Below are 14731 nucleotides of genomic sequence, written 5' to 3'. Positions count from 1 at the left end.
TGAAGCTCTTTCTCTTTGAAGAATGCTCTCATCTGTCATTATACACTTGCCTGTATGGCGGGCTAATCTCTCTTAAGTGCCCCTGTGAACTTTCGTACTTTTTTTGGCGAATGAACCACTAACTTTTGTTAGCTGCCTGTAAGCCTGTGTGAAAGAATGAGAAGGAGGTCTCTCTCTTTCTCTTTGGCAGGTCAAGTTTGGTTGTATTATGAGAATTGTTTTGTGGAGTCCCACACAATGGTCTTAGCTCAACAAAAATTTGACCATTACTCTCCATGAAACAATGCTGGGTTGTTGCCTCAGAAAGAAGATAGAGTAGTTGGGGGGAGGCCAGCGTGTGAATAGCCTTACCACACCGTATTGGAGTACCTGCTGTTATGGGGTATAGATCAACAGCCCACGCCCACACACATTCTGGATGTTTGCACTTAGGAGGGCCGGCAGGGTAGGAAGAAGGATGTGGAATCAGAAGTCAGGAGACTGGAGTTGCCAGGCCAGTGCTGCCACTTCAGCAGCTATGTATCTTTGGATAAGCATCCCTTCTCTCTCCCCCTAAGTGCTCTCATCTGGTCAAAGAAGGGCTTATCTCCAAGACTGGATGGCTGCACGGCCTTGCCTGTGTGCATGTAAGCTGTTTGTGTGGTTCCTTTGGGATCTGGCTCTGCTCGAAGCCTGGACTTAATAACACTTCATAATTCAGTGGGCCTTTTTAATTGGAAAAAGGGCAGCCCAAAAGAGACAGAGTGGCCTGAGTTACCCAGGTCCTAAGTGACCAAGCCCAAGCTCATGCTTAGTTCCGAGCCCCTGTTCAAATCCCAGCCTGTGATCTCTTAGCACTAAGTCATTGGTTTTCAGCCTGCCTCTGGCTGTAGGCCGGATAGTAGGCTGCTTCCCCCCGCCCCCCCCCCCCGGAGGAGTTATTGTTTGACTTTTGGTAGGAACGTGCCTGCACAATCTGTAAGCTTAAAATTTCCCTGCCTGTATGTCCCCATTAGTCTTAGTTTTAAGAGTCTGATGACTATAATCTTTTAGTCTTTTTTGTACATCTGGAGATTAAGTCATTTGGCAGCACACACCCCTTGGGAGAAGATGAGGTTTTTAAAATTTTTTAATTTTATTTTTAGACAAAGGGGAAGGGAGGGATAAAGAGAGGGAGAGAAACATCAGTGTGCTGTTGTCTCTAGCACGCCCCCTACTGGGGGCCTGGCCTGCAACCCAGGCATGTGCCCTGACTGGGAATCAAACCGGTGACCCTTTGGATCACAGGCCAGCACTCAATCCACTGAGACACACCATCCAGGGCTGAAAGATGAGGTTTTCAATAAATAAGAAGTTCTCTGAAATGCTACCGTTACCACTGCTGACTTACATACTTTTGCTGTATATCTTTCTGGACTTTTCTATGCCTAAGAGCAGCTACCATTTCTTAAGCATTCTATGTGCTAAGCATGTGTTAATCTTTACAGTAGCTCTGTGAAGAAAAAACTGAGGTTCAGAGACATTCAGAAGCTTCTCTTGAGTTCCCAGAGAGGAACTCAAGAGGAACTCTGCCAGTTCACATTGGCAGAGCTGAGAACTCAGATTTCAGGTGTGACCGTCACACCAGGCTACTTTCCCTACAGATTACACAGGCTTCTTGGAAACCGGGTGCCTTGGGTGCCCTGGCCAGGTCGCTCAGTTGGTTGGAGCACCATCCTGTACTCCAAAAGGTTGCAAGTCCTGTCCCTGGTCGGGTTGCATATAGGAAGCAACTGATCGATACTTCTCTCTCTCTCTCTCTCCGCCCATCCCCTCTTTCTGCAGTTCTCTCTCTCCGAAATCAATAAACATATCCTCGGGTAGGGATTAAAAAAAAACTGGGTCAAGCTGTAACTGTCATGTGGGGACTTGTGTTTTCCACTGAGTTTATCATGAACATTGTTCTGGAACAACCACTCTCTCTCTCCAGCATTCTTACGGTTTAACTAATTCCCCACTAGCCAACACCAAGCCTGCCTTCTCTGTTTTTTTTCTGATAACCAGAAACAGTGGGAAACCCCTCTCAGTTGTCATTTTGTGTGTGCTTCAGCCAGGCCAGGTTTTGTGGGCCTCCTGATCCTGTTCCCAGTGTCCAGGTCCCCCTTACTGTCTCTTTTGTTGGTGTTTGCATGTGTATCACTGGTAGGCAGGTACCTAAATGTCCATGGGCACTAGCTAAGTTGGGGAGGGAGGCAGAGCAGGGTGGATGGGTCAGGAGTGGCCAGAGACAGGCTAGAGGATTTTGAATGAGTTTGTCCTCATTCTCCATGTGGTAGAGTGCTGTGTTTTTCCAGGGGTGCTAGCTACATCGTGGTCAGAGTTGTGTGTTCATATTTGGCGACAGTGCATGGGATGGAGTGGAGCAGCCTGGGAGTAAGGAGACCAAGTTGTGGGTCGCTGGAGTGAGCTGCTGGCAGCCTGAACCAGGGTGTGGTAGCATGAGTTGAGAGTGGGGAACAGGTTTGAGAGGTTTGATGGGAGACAGAGGAGGAGGAGCTAGCAGGGACACCAAGCCTCTGAAGCTGATGTGCTGTGGCAGAAGCCGGAGGACCACCTGCAGTGCATGCATACACGGGAGGGAGGGCAGCCAGTGAGGCCCCTCATAAGGAATGAGGAAACCAGGGGGTAGGAGGGGAAGGTCAGCAGGATGGCGTACTGTCAGCCCAGAAGCCCGGGGGTGCTCTGCCTTTCCTTCTGTCTTACCACATGTGATTCCCTTGATTCTATGGTGTTTTTTGAAATTGTGGCAAATTACACATAACCTTGAGTTGACCATCTGAACCATTTGTAAATGGATAGGTCAGTAGTGTTGAGTCTGTGCACACTTTGTACAACCAACCTCCAGGACCCAATTCATCTTGTAAAACTGAAACTGCCCTTGTTTCACAGCCTAGGTATCTCCCCTCCTGAGTGCTTTGTCCTCATTGTCCTGGGAACCACTGCCATGGTGGGGCTTCCCGCTGCCAGCCTTGTTCCCTTAGCCAAGTGACTTTTCTGTCATGTCAAACTGATCCCACCACCCCCTGATTCTAGTGCCTTCATAGCACCTTTGGTATATAGGCCTGATGCTCAGATCCTTCAGGACATGACCACTCCCTGTGGCCCTCCACAGACCCTGCTTCAGTCTCTCCATGTCAGAGCTCTGTTGGCAGGACTCCCAGGGGGGCTAGTGAAAACATGTCTAGGACCCTAAGAGGATGCGAATGCGGCATGGTGAGAGTGGGTTTTGGAATTGGGCCTGGGTTGGCATCCTGAGTCTGTTACTGGCTAGCTGTGTGACTTTGGGTAAGTCACTTGCCCTCTCTGAGCCTTTCCCTTACCTGTAGAACAGGGATGAAGATACCTCTCTCGGGTGATTAGTGTAAGGATCGAGGTGACTCAGGTTATGGTTGCAGCATCATGCTTGGCACTTGAGTATGAAGTAAATGATAGCTTTTATCAGTATCACCCCCAGTAGTGACAGAGTTTTGTGGGTTTTTTCCCACTGGAGTGGTAGACTATGCCACTAGAATAGAAGAGAAGACCTGCTTTTGGCTTTCAGGGGTCTTACGTTCTGGGCTGGGCATGGAGCAGTGGCAGAGTAGAGTGAGACAGAGAGGACAGGTACTGCAGCAAGAGCACGTCAGGAGAACGGCTTCCCCAGGCAGAGGCTAAATAAGAGTTGGAGACATAAAAAGAAAAAATGTGGGGAGAAAGCAAAAACAGTTGGAAGCAGGCAAACTGAGGTGTCCTTGGGGCCCCAGGCATCCAGTTGGATGGTGCTATGGGATACTCGGGGGCCAGCTGCTTGCTTAGTTGATGTAGAAAGCACGAACACATGTAGGGGCAGAATAGAATGGTCCCCGTGAATATCACCTAGCTTCAGCAATAAATCTTGCCCGGCCAGTCTTGTTTTATCTATCCCCATCTCCCACTATCCCCTGGCTCTGGATTATTTTGAAGCAAATCCCAGCTATGTTTACAGACAAAATAATATTTTGGTTTATCACTTTGAAAAGAGCTACCATCTCACAAGAACTTTATGGTAACTCCTTAATAACATAAACTCATTAGTGCTTGCTCACACTTCCCTGATTACCTTTTAGGGTTGTGTTTTTGTTCTTTACAATGTATTTGTTTAAATTGGTATCTAGGAAAAGTAACTAAGGTATTCTTAAAATCCCAGTGATTTACTTGGAGGAAAACTGCTGTAGAAGCCCCAGCAGAGGGACCTTTGGCCTGCAGTTCCACATGATCCATCTGTCTGTTGACTCTTGGGTCATTTGATTATGATGTAGCTTGGTGTGTTTCCTCCTTGGGTCCACCTTGTTTGGGATTCTCTGAGCTTCCTGGACTTCCTGGAAGGCTATTTCCTTTGCCAGATTGGGGAAGTTTTCCTTCATGATTTTTATTTAAATATTTTATTTATTTATCTTTAGAGGGGAAGGGAAGGAGAGAGGAAGAGAAACATCAATGTATGGTTGCTTCTTGTGCATCCCCAGCTGGGAACTGGCCCCTGCTGGGAACTGGCCTGCAACCCAGGCATATGCCCTGACTGGGAATCGAACCTCGATTGTCTGGTTCACAGGCCCGTGCTCAATCCACTGAGCTACACCAGCCAGGGCCTTCATTATTTTTTCAAATAAGTTTTCAGTTTCTTGTTCTTCCTCTTCTCCTCTGGCACCCCTATGATTTGGATGTTGGTATGTTTAAAGTTGTCGTAGAGGTTCCTATGTCTCTCCTTGTTTTTTTGAATTTTTGTTTCTTCATTCTGTTCTGGTTGAATGTTTACTTCTTCCTTCTGGTCCAAACCATTGATTTGAGTCCTGGTTTCCTTTCCATCACTGTTCTTTTCTTGTACATTTTTCTTTATTTCACTTTGCATAGCCTTCACTTTTTCCTCTATTTTGCGACCATCCTCAACCATTTCTGTGAACATCCTGATTGGTTGGCTATCTCTGTGCATCTGATAGGTTGAACTGTGCATCTGATAGGTTGGCTATCTCTTTGTCACTTAGTTGTATTTTTTCTGGAGCTTTGATCTGTTCTTTCATTTGGGCCATATTTTTTTTTTTTGGCTCAGTGTGCCTGTTACATAGTAAGGGATGGAGCCTTAGGTATTTTCCAGGGCTGGACAACCCACGTTGCTGCCTTGTGGTGCTGTATGTGGGGGGAGGTCAGAGAGGGAACAGAGCAGCTTGCTCAGCTCTCAGCAGGCTTTCAGTTGCTTCTGCCACTACCCACAAGCAAATTGGGCTCTTCTGGTGCTGATTCCTGGATGGATGGGTTTGTGTACGTCCTAGGATTCTGTGAGTCTCTCCAGCAGACTCTCCTATGAAGCTGGGAGTTTCTCCTGATGTCCCAACACTTGGGATTTTTCAGTCAGAGATTTTGAGGCTTTATTTTCCTGTACTGGAACCCTGGGTTGTGTAATCTGTCTTTCTCCCCAGTTGTTTCTCCTGGTTTATCTGCACACAAATGTGGGACCGCCCAGTCTGCCAACCGCAGCCTTACCCGCCCTGGTCCTCCAGTCCTCCAGTCCTCCAGCCCTCCAGCCCTCCAGCCGCCACCTTGCCTCGAGTACTCTCCGCCCCAGCTGCCCATTTCTGCCCCTCCTACCAGTCTGGGTGAATGTTCCCTCTTTAACTCCTTGGTTGTCGGGCTTGCATACTGTTTGATTTTTCTGGCAGTTCTGGTTTTTTGTTTTTAAATTTGTTGTTGTCTTCCTTTTGGTTGTGCAAGGAGGCAAAGTGTATCTACCTGTGCCTCTGTCTTGCCTGGAAGTCTAGCATTGGCTTTTAAAAATACAGATTGTCTGCTCAGCTACTTGATTCTGGCCAAAGAATTCTCTTCCTCACACTAAGAACAAACAGTGAATTACCTTTGGGGCTAGGTGCCAAGTAAGCAGGAGTTCTGTCTTCTTGACTGCAAGTTCATTGAAAGCCTACCCTTTCAAGAAGCCCCCTTTCTCTCAGAAAAGGGGAGTCTGAGGACTCCAGCCTTTGTGGCATAAAGGCAGAGGTTGGGGGAGTGTAGAGCAGGGTTCTGGATGAGAAGGGACTAACGTGTTCCTTCAAACCAATCACTGCAAGATGAAAACACTCTTAACTGGCGGGAGTGTGGCTTGTGTAACTGAGGAGCTGGGTTTGGATTTGGTGGCCTTCATATTGGACAGCACAGCTGAAGCCACCTCTTATCCTTTACTCCGCTCCCTGCCCTTGGGCTCTGGGCGCATTAGGTCTTCTGCTGGAGGCACTGCCTTATTTGCTCTGGACTCTAGGGTCATGCGGGGCACACACACGGGTGATAGCCCTCTCCCTGCCATGCCTTCAGGGTTGCTTCTCCAGTATCCAGGCGGGCTAACAGTATGTTTTAGTTGGAGTCAGCTAGTATTGGAATATTTTTGCCCAGGTTCTCTGAGCTCTTTCAGCTGGTCTCTCTCCCCCAGTTTACACAGAATCCATCAGCCTGTTTCCAGAAGGTATACTACAAAAACTCTAGAAACACAGCCTACTTCTGTCCACTGGCTCTCTTCAGCTCAAGAATATGGAGGACAGGCAGAGGCTGGGAGGACTGGCTGCATGCCCCTGCCCCCTCCCTCTCTAGCTAGCTGGTTTTGCTGTCCTCAGGGTGCTGACAGCCATCTGGGTCTTCATCTGGAGTTGCCACAGAAGCATTTCCCCCTTCTCATTTTCTACAGCCTCTGCTCCAGGGCTTAGAGGGAGCCTAAAAGGGGTATGCCAAGATGTTAAATCAGCCCTGGCTGGTGTAGCTCAGTGGATTGAGCACGGGCCTGTGAAGCAAAGGGTCGCTGGTTCAATTCCCAGTCAGGGCACATGCCTGGGTTGCAGGCCAGGTTCCTAGAAGGTTACACATTAGAGGCAACCACACAGTGATGTTTCTCTCTCATGCTTTCTCCATCCCTTACCCTCTCTCTAAAAATAAATAAATAAAATACTTTAAAAAATGTTAAATCAGCAGCTCTGTGGGAAAGTTATCCCTGGATCTTCTTCTTCTTTTTTTTTAAAGGTTTTTATTTATTTACTTTTAGAGGGAAAGGGAGGAGAGAAACATCAATGTATGAGAGATACATGGATTGGTTGTCTCTTGCTCATCCCCTACTGGGGACCTGGCCCAAAACTGAGGCATGTACCCTGACTGGGAATTGAACCAGCTACCTCTCAGTTTGCAGGCCAGCACTCAATGCACTGAGCCACACCAGCCTAGGGCTATCCCTGGATCTTTTTGAGTTCTAATTTGCTGCCTCATTTTCATCACCCTAGGCTCTTTAGGGTGAGAGTTTCCTGGAGTAGCTTCTGCCCTGTTATTATAGTTCCCAAAGCCTTCCCTGGGCATCACCTGGCTTTTGGTTCTTTGCCAGGGCAGCCTCCTGTGTTTTCCTGGACAGCTGGGGCAGATTTACCCAGAATCCACCTGTCATGGGGAGCCCTGCCTGGGGCAGGTCTGTAGTCACCCTGGAGAGTCAATAGGTGGTGCTGTGACACCAGCTTCCCACTTGTACAGGGGCAGCAGGGTGAAGGGGAGCTCCCTGCCTACCTGTGCTGTGGTGGGATCCCAAGGACTGAGTGACCCAACTCACCTGAGGGAGTGGCACGTAGGAGGTGCCTGGTAAATACTAGGTGGGCAGGATCAGCAACAGGGATGGGGTTCCACCAAAGCCATAGAATATCCTATTCAGAACTTGGAAGGACCTTCCCCGTTGTTCTTGTCCTATTTCCTGTTTGTCCACAGGAGGGAGACAGAATTGGTGCAAAGAGCACATGAGGCACTTCTCCCCCACTTGATATGATTGGCTCTGTTTCTCTAGTGTCCATACAGACATTGGCTTTGTCTTGCCTTCTCTTGTTTATTCAACCTTTCATAAAAGTGTGAGAGCCCCACTCAGTGTCCAGAAACACCCAAAAACATCTTACCAAGAATCCTGTGTTGAAATCAGGTGTTTGGGGATATTTGTCTGCCAAGGACACATCTGGATTCTCTCAAGGTTCATGTGCTGGCTTCTCCCTCTGTCATTGGGTGCATTTAACCTGGAACATGGGCCCTTCTGTCAGCCCTGTGCCTTTGAGATATCCCTTTGGCCCCTGAGTTCTGTCTGACCTGTTTTCTGGAAATGGCTAGCTAAGAGCAGTTACTGCGTAACAGTACTTGGGTGGTAAAGCTGAGAACAGTGGAGGCTAACCAGCAGGACCGGGAGACGCATACCTCATCTTTTTCTCCAGGCTGACATCTCCAAGGCTGTTGAGACTTAAAGAGTCTGAAGCTCAATACTTTCCATCGTGGGCCTGGTGGAGACTCAGCCCCAAGGGACACACAAGGGATCATTGATGTGTTTGGGAGGGCTTCGGAGCTGGATCTTGATGGGCAAGTGTAGGGCAGGTGCAAGAGTATGGTGGAGGGGCAGCAAGAGTTCTAAAAGGCCAGCTCCTGGGCCGGTCTAGTTGGCCTGCCTAGGGAGTACTGTTCTTGGCTTAGCCTGGGGCCCAGTGGGAATACTCTGGATTCTGTCCAGGGCACTGGGTTCTGCCCCCAGCTGTGGTGATAAATACTTCCCTGAGTGCCTTCTCAGCTACCACTGCAGTCACAAGCCTGGCTTGCTCATCCACACGGGTCTGACTTGGTGCCTTCCTGCTGCTGTTTTCTGTCACCCTGTTGTTGCACTGGTAAGCTCTGGCTTCTGTGTACCCCTCAGTGCAGCTAGGTTGGAGGAGAGCTAGGGCCCCAGACCAGTATCCGGCCCTACCACGAGGTGTAGCGTCACACACGTGAGAGTGGGGAGGTTATCTCCAAGGCTTTGGGGGTACTTTCTAGAGATCAAAGCTGCAGTCCGTGGCCTGAAGGCATTGTAGCTGGGCAGCCAGACAGAAGACAAATGATGCAGAAAAATAAGGAGAACAATGCAGCCAGATGGGAGTCTCGCTGGGTGGTCTGGAGAGGCATGTTGGGGGCAGCTAGTGATTGAGCTGAGTCAAACTAGATTGTCAGCAAGAGTTCCTAAATAGAAGGGGAGGAGCCATTGCAGACTAGAGGGCTGAGTGCAGTGTCACAGAGACAAGACCAGTGCAAACCCCACGTGTTCCAAGAAGCGCCGGTGGTTTGGTGTTACTAGAGAAGAGAGCTGTGTGCCAGGCATAGGCCCGAGGCTGAGGACGGGCGCTGGAGGGATGGAAGCACAGGGATGACACGATCAGGTCATCTTGGGGAAAGATTACTCTGGCTACCCTCAAGACATGGATCATGACGCATACAGTCCGGTAGGGAGGCCAGTTGGTCGCTGTTTGAACCAGGACAGAATTGGCGAAGGCCCTCCCCATTGCTGATGGGATGACATGGATAGAACTAGATGAGGGGTGGGGCCTAAGGTGGGGTGCAGGTCTGAGAGCTTGGGAGGTGCAGGAGTGGTCCAGCCCTCATGGACACAGGCTGTGTGAGGCGTGTTTTGGGGATACTCAGGAGCCTCGGTCTAGTAGGCAGTTGGGCATAAGGGTCTGGACTGAGACAAACCCTGTCAAGGAAGAGATTGGCAGGCTGCCAGTGCTGCTTGAATCAAGGGCAGGGGAAAATTCTGCAAGGCAGACTTGTTGGTTGTTCCAAGTGCTGCAGAGTGAGCACACCTCCAGGACTCTAGGGCGTTCCTTGGGTTGGGCAGCTGTGGCACTGGTGGGACTGCTGGTGGCTTGGCCAGACTGTAGCCTAGGTTGGCATAGGTTTAGCAGTGGAGGGGGGAGAGGGGAGTTGCTTGGGTTGGCAGGAGGGAGAGCAGTGAGAAGTGAGGCTCCTGGAGGGAAGAATTACCCAGAAACTTCCTGGGCCAGGTTGGAGGAACAGGTCTAACAGGAAGGAAGGGAAAAAACGTGGATGGTACAAAAGATGGCATGAAACACATGTGAAGGCTGGGGGTGGTGCTTGCCCTGCACTGACGGAGAGACCCTAAGGGCTGCAAGCTCAAGCGGGGAGCCTAGCAGGCTGAGGCTTAGGGAAGGCCCCGGACGGCTCTTGTGCTGGGTTCTGTGTGTGTGTGCCCAGACTCCTTTTGGCAACAAAGGTGCTTCATAGCTGGGGATGGGCTGGGAGGGCACCAAAGGGAGCCAGGTCCCTGCTGTGCTGCTGCTGTCATCGCTGCCACCACCACCCTGGGCCCAACCTCCCTGGGTAACTAGGGTGACACCCGTGGTCACACATAACACTGCTGGAGTTCTGCCCGAGTCAGCTGCCTGCCCAGCTTTGTTGGGGGCGGGCCTAAGGGAAAGTGTCACCCTTGGGCTTACCTCTCCAGCTTTGCTTGCTGGGTCCACCAGGTGGCACACATTCCCTGACCCCTCCCCACTCCAGCTGGGGATTGGCTTGAGCACTCCGTGCTGGGAGATTGGGGCTTAGTCAGACTTGCCTTTCTTTTAGGGCCCCTCCAGTCACTTCCACTGCCTCTGTGAGTCATGGATTTTGCTTCTCTCTGGCTTCTGAGGTACCTGGGAGCTCCCTCCACCTCCAGGGCTCCAGCCCAGTGGGGGGCAGGCTGGTGGGCAGTCAGGGGCTGAGACAGGGAAACCTGAGCCCTGGGCCACGAGGTCCCGGCTGCTAATTTTAGAGAGCACATGTCATTGGAAACTCTGCCCTCCTGCCAGGAGCCAGTGGCCTGGATCTCCCAGTACTGCCAGGGGCCCCTGGAACCTATTCCGAAACCAGGAAGCACAGTAGGCGTCTCATGTCTCATGGAGCTTGTTCCCCACTAAGTGCTTGTTTCTGACAGCAGTTCTGCCAGGGCCCAGGTTGCTCTGGCATGTCCAGGTCCTGACCTGGAAAGTGCTAGGTTCTGTGCCCTCTGGCCTGGGTGTCCTGACAGCAAGAGCTTGCTTCTTCTCTCTGGTTCTCTGAGCAGCAGGTATCCGTGAGAACCCCACAAAGGCTGGCTGGTGGGGCTGGATACAATGACTTGGCCTGGGAATGGGCCTGAGCAAAGCAGAGTGTTTCCCTCTTCAAGCCCAGAGCTCCTGCACATACTGTTGCTTGCTCTAAGCTATGATTGGCCTGGGTCCCTGCCCCAGGTGTGTGGGGAAAGTCATCCTGTCCATCCCCATTCCTCGGTTTTGACCGTTGGAGGGTAACTTCAGGAAGTGGAGAGGCACGTGCCCCAGCTGCTGCCGGATTGCTTCTCACGGTTGGTCTGGCCCCGATGCTTTGTTTCTGTTCCCCTAGCCCCGGAGGATCTCTGTGTGGCAATGTTATCTAACAGATGTGTTCTGGCAGCTGCCTGCAGAACGTGTTTGGGAAGGGGGTGGAGAGAGAGGAGTCGTTTCCATCTCAGTTGGCCTGGGAGCCGGTCCCTGGAAATTTAGGATGTGTAGTTGTTCCCAGCTCAGGTCTTGGGGTCAGACAGAAGTGGGGACTTTCAGCCATATCCATTTCTGGCTCTTGACCTTGACCAGTTGCTTTAGTCTGTTGAGCCTCAGTTTCCCCTCCGTGAAATGGGGGTGATGATCACCCTACCTCACAAGATAGGTGTGAGGATTTAGCTGTCCTTTTGCAAGCGCCCCAGGTACTAGCTGCTCTTGGTTCACAGGGTGACCCTGGCCTCCCAGTGAGGAAGATGGCACCGCTCTGGCTCTGTTCCTCCAGGTCCTGACCTGGAAAATGCCCAGTTCTGGGCCCTCGTCCTGTAGCTCACCCGGCCTGGGAGTCCAGTCACACTTCCTGTGCCTGCCGTTTGGGGGCAGTGTTAATCATTATGGTGCAGAGGACAGCTCCTGGTTCACCTTTTCCCTCATGTTGCTAGATTCAGGCCTGTAGTGTCTCACTTGGCTGCCCTGGCAATCCAAGGAGGCAAGTCTAGGCTGGAGGCAGGCATGGGGCGGGAACAACCAAGAGAAATTCATGTCAGCCATTTCTTCCTTTTGCTCACTTCTCTCTTTTGTAAACAATCACAGCCTACTTAGACGCCTGGTGACTCTCATCTCCCAGCAGGCCACGCTGCTGGCCTCCAATGAAGCCTTTAAAAAGCAGGCAGAGAGTGCTAGTGAGGCGGCCAAGAAGTACATGGAAGAGAATGCCGAGCTGAAGAAGGTGAGTTCTGCCTGCGTGACCCCACCATGTGACATTCTTTATGGGCCACAGTGGCCAGTGGAGCCTATCAGTGACACTGTGGTTGTTGGAAAATCTGAGGAATTGGGTGGACAGGCAGAGGGGCAGTTTTCAGTGGGGGCATGTGTAGGAGGGGCCTGGGGGACTGGGGGAAAGGGTAGGGGTGCTCTTTTTGCTCTCTCACCTCTACCTGCTACGTTCAGGTCAGATTCTTTCCTGATAAAACAGACTCCTAGGGAACTGAGCCCTGTGCTGTGACCCATGGGTGAGTTAGCACAGAAGAACACTGCTGTCAGCTGGGGGCAAGGCAGGGATGAGGTGTGGCCGGTCCTAGAAGGCCTGTGAGAAGAGGTGAGGTGTGAGCCAAGCTGGGAAGGAGGCTCATGGGCTTGGATTCTGAGGCAGGATAGAGCTGGATGAGCTGGGGTGAGTTTGGAGTTCCTTGGCCAGAGTGAGCTGTGGAGCTTGGGGGAAGGAAGGAGGAGCATTGGTCGCTTGGGAGTGACTGACAGCAATCCCCACATGACAGCAAATTGAGTCATTGGGTGGGCCGGTAAACTCTGAGGAGTGGCTGAGAAAAGGAGGCAGGGCTGGGGACCAGGGTGGGCAGGGCATGTGGCCTGTGAGCCGCAACAGGTGGCCCTGCTGGCTCTGGCCTTTGCCGAGTAGTTGGGGAGAAGCAGTGGCCCAATTCCATGCTGACATTTCCGAAGGGGCAAGTGCCCAGGCAGCTTGAGGAATCACAGCTCAGTGGGAAGGACGGTGCTGGAGTGCCTCCCTTCCTCCCTCCCTCACCTGCCCCTCCTTCCCTGCCCTCTGTTCCTCCCAAGTAACCAGACCCTTGGCACTCTTCCTAGGAAACTGCAGGCGGGTTGACTGCCAGGGAGGTGAAGTTGGAGTTAGTGAACAGTGACTTGGAGGCTGATCTGCAGAAGCTGAAGGATGAGCTGGCCATCACCAAGCAAAGTGAGCATTGTCCTCAGGTGTCCCCTGGGCCCCAGAAGTCTGGAGCCTCCTCTGGTGGCTGCCACCGCTCTCGTGCCAGAGTATTAATGACAAACATGCAGGCTTAGGAGTTGGGTGAAAACAAACAAATGGCACCCCGCTCATCCAGCGTAGACAGCCTGTGGGGCTCAGTGGTTCAGCGGTGCGTGCGGGGTTCCTCTGAGGACGGCCCTGGGAGTCCCAGAGGCCTGCAAACTAATTCCAGAGCCCCTCACCTAGGGCCACCCAGGTAAGGCATATTGGCATCATTGTCAGCAGGGGCTTGTGGGTAGGGAAGGAAAGAACTCGGGACTGCATGAGAGCTGGTTGAGATGTTCCCAAAAACCCCACTGCGAGTTCCCAGACGCTCCCTTCCTGAAGGCCTCTCCCCACATACCTCTCCTGTTCTCAGCCTCCAGGCTGGGAATGCGCGCACGCCCTGCTTCTTGAGCTCATCCCCATGTTCTCAGAATGTTTGTCCCATGCCCCCACACTCTGTGAAATCACTGCTGGTTCCAAAAGCCACTTGGGGTACCTTCATTAAAGGGGCTGGGGAGGTCCTTGGTATTTTCCCATTCCCCCCAGTTTTGTTGGCCAGCTTCCCCAATCGGGGTTTCCAAGGCAGCCGTCTTGAGAGGAGTGGTCTAGACCCCACCAGGGACAGATCAAGGATCCATATTTGGTGTCAGCAGCAAGCGGGATTTTTCTCCTTAGTCCCAGCCTTTTCATTTTCCTTTCTCCATCACTTGCATCCCCAGAACTAGAGAAAGCTGAAAACGAGACTCTGGCCATGCGGAAGCAGTCCGAGGGCCTGACCAAGGAGTATGACCGCCTGTTGGAGGAGCACACGAGACTGCAGGTCAGCATGCCTTGGCCCGCTCTGTTGGATGCAAGGCCCCCTTTCACCCTGCCAGCTCGTCCCTGTGCTCTGGGAGGCCACTGCTCTCCTGCTGTAGGCTCTTCAGGAGGCATTGGCAGTGGGGGGCTGCTCCCTTTCTCACTCCCCCTTTCTCCGTTGCTGCTAAGGTGGTCTCGGCAGTGGGGTTGGCCTCATGCCCAGAATCACTGCTCTTGAAAGGAACTCTTTCCATTGTGTGACACCACCCCCCCTTTCAGCCTGTGGTATGGGGCCCTCAATTCCAGTCCAAGTCCACTGAAGGGGCCTCATCAAGAAGCAGACAGAGGCATACAGGCGATGCTCCAGGACTAGCTGCCAGCCTGCCTTCTGTAGGGGCTGCAGGGTGCAAAAAGCTTGGGGCATTGCAGCGCCTCTCACCCCAGCAGATGCTAGACATTGCCATTACCTGTGCCCCCAGGCCTGGTCTGAGCCTCAGACTGGCTACATCTGGAAGTGCAGGTGGCCAGGAAATTGGGCCTGAGGGCCAAGTAAACACTCCTGAGTTCTGATAGCTTGTCTCGGTACTTGGCAGCCCAAATTTGGGCACCACAGTAGTCGAAGGGGAGTGCCCAGCCCTCAGAGGGGGCCAGCAGCCTCAGTGTAGGGTAGTCACTGGCAGGAACTGTAAAAGGTGTGTAGAGTTGGGAAGAGCCTGGCCTAGGGCTCGGAAGGGACTGGAAAGCTGAGGCTGCCATGGGCATTGGGGCTGGAGTAGGGTGGGGCCCAAGATGGGGTGTTGGTTCAGGGTTAGCTGGCGTC

The 14731-nt window shown here is 51.9% G+C and overlaps 1 protein-coding gene across 2 annotated transcripts in view; it reads left to right on the top strand.

The window, feature by feature from the left end:
* Positions 1 to 14731, top strand: part of BCAP31 (B cell receptor associated protein 31) — a 31744-nt gene that overhangs the window by 16411 nt on the left and 602 nt on the right. Inside the window, exons 5-7 of one of the 2 annotated variants that reach the window (XM_037056914.1) lie at positions 11937 to 12072; positions 12948 to 13056; positions 13833 to 13933. In XM_037056914.1, the coding sequence (XP_036912809.1) occupies positions 11937 to 12072; positions 12948 to 13056; positions 13833 to 13933 (346 nt within the window). Of the gene's footprint in view, positions 1 to 11936; positions 12073 to 12945; positions 13057 to 13832; positions 13934 to 14731 lie in introns of both variants that reach the window. The other variant, XM_037056913.1, reaches the window with a different exon arrangement.

The sequence above is a fragment of the Sturnira hondurensis genome, unplaced genomic scaffold (genome assembly GCF_014824575.4).
Source record: "Sturnira hondurensis isolate 20B ecotype Veracruz unplaced genomic scaffold, ASM1482457v3 Scaffold0009229, whole genome shotgun sequence".
Classification (NCBI taxonomy): domain Eukaryota; kingdom Metazoa; phylum Chordata; class Mammalia; order Chiroptera; family Phyllostomidae; genus Sturnira; species Sturnira hondurensis.
Note: the sequence above shows the minus strand (reverse complement) of the source record. Positions and strands in the feature narration are given on the sequence as shown.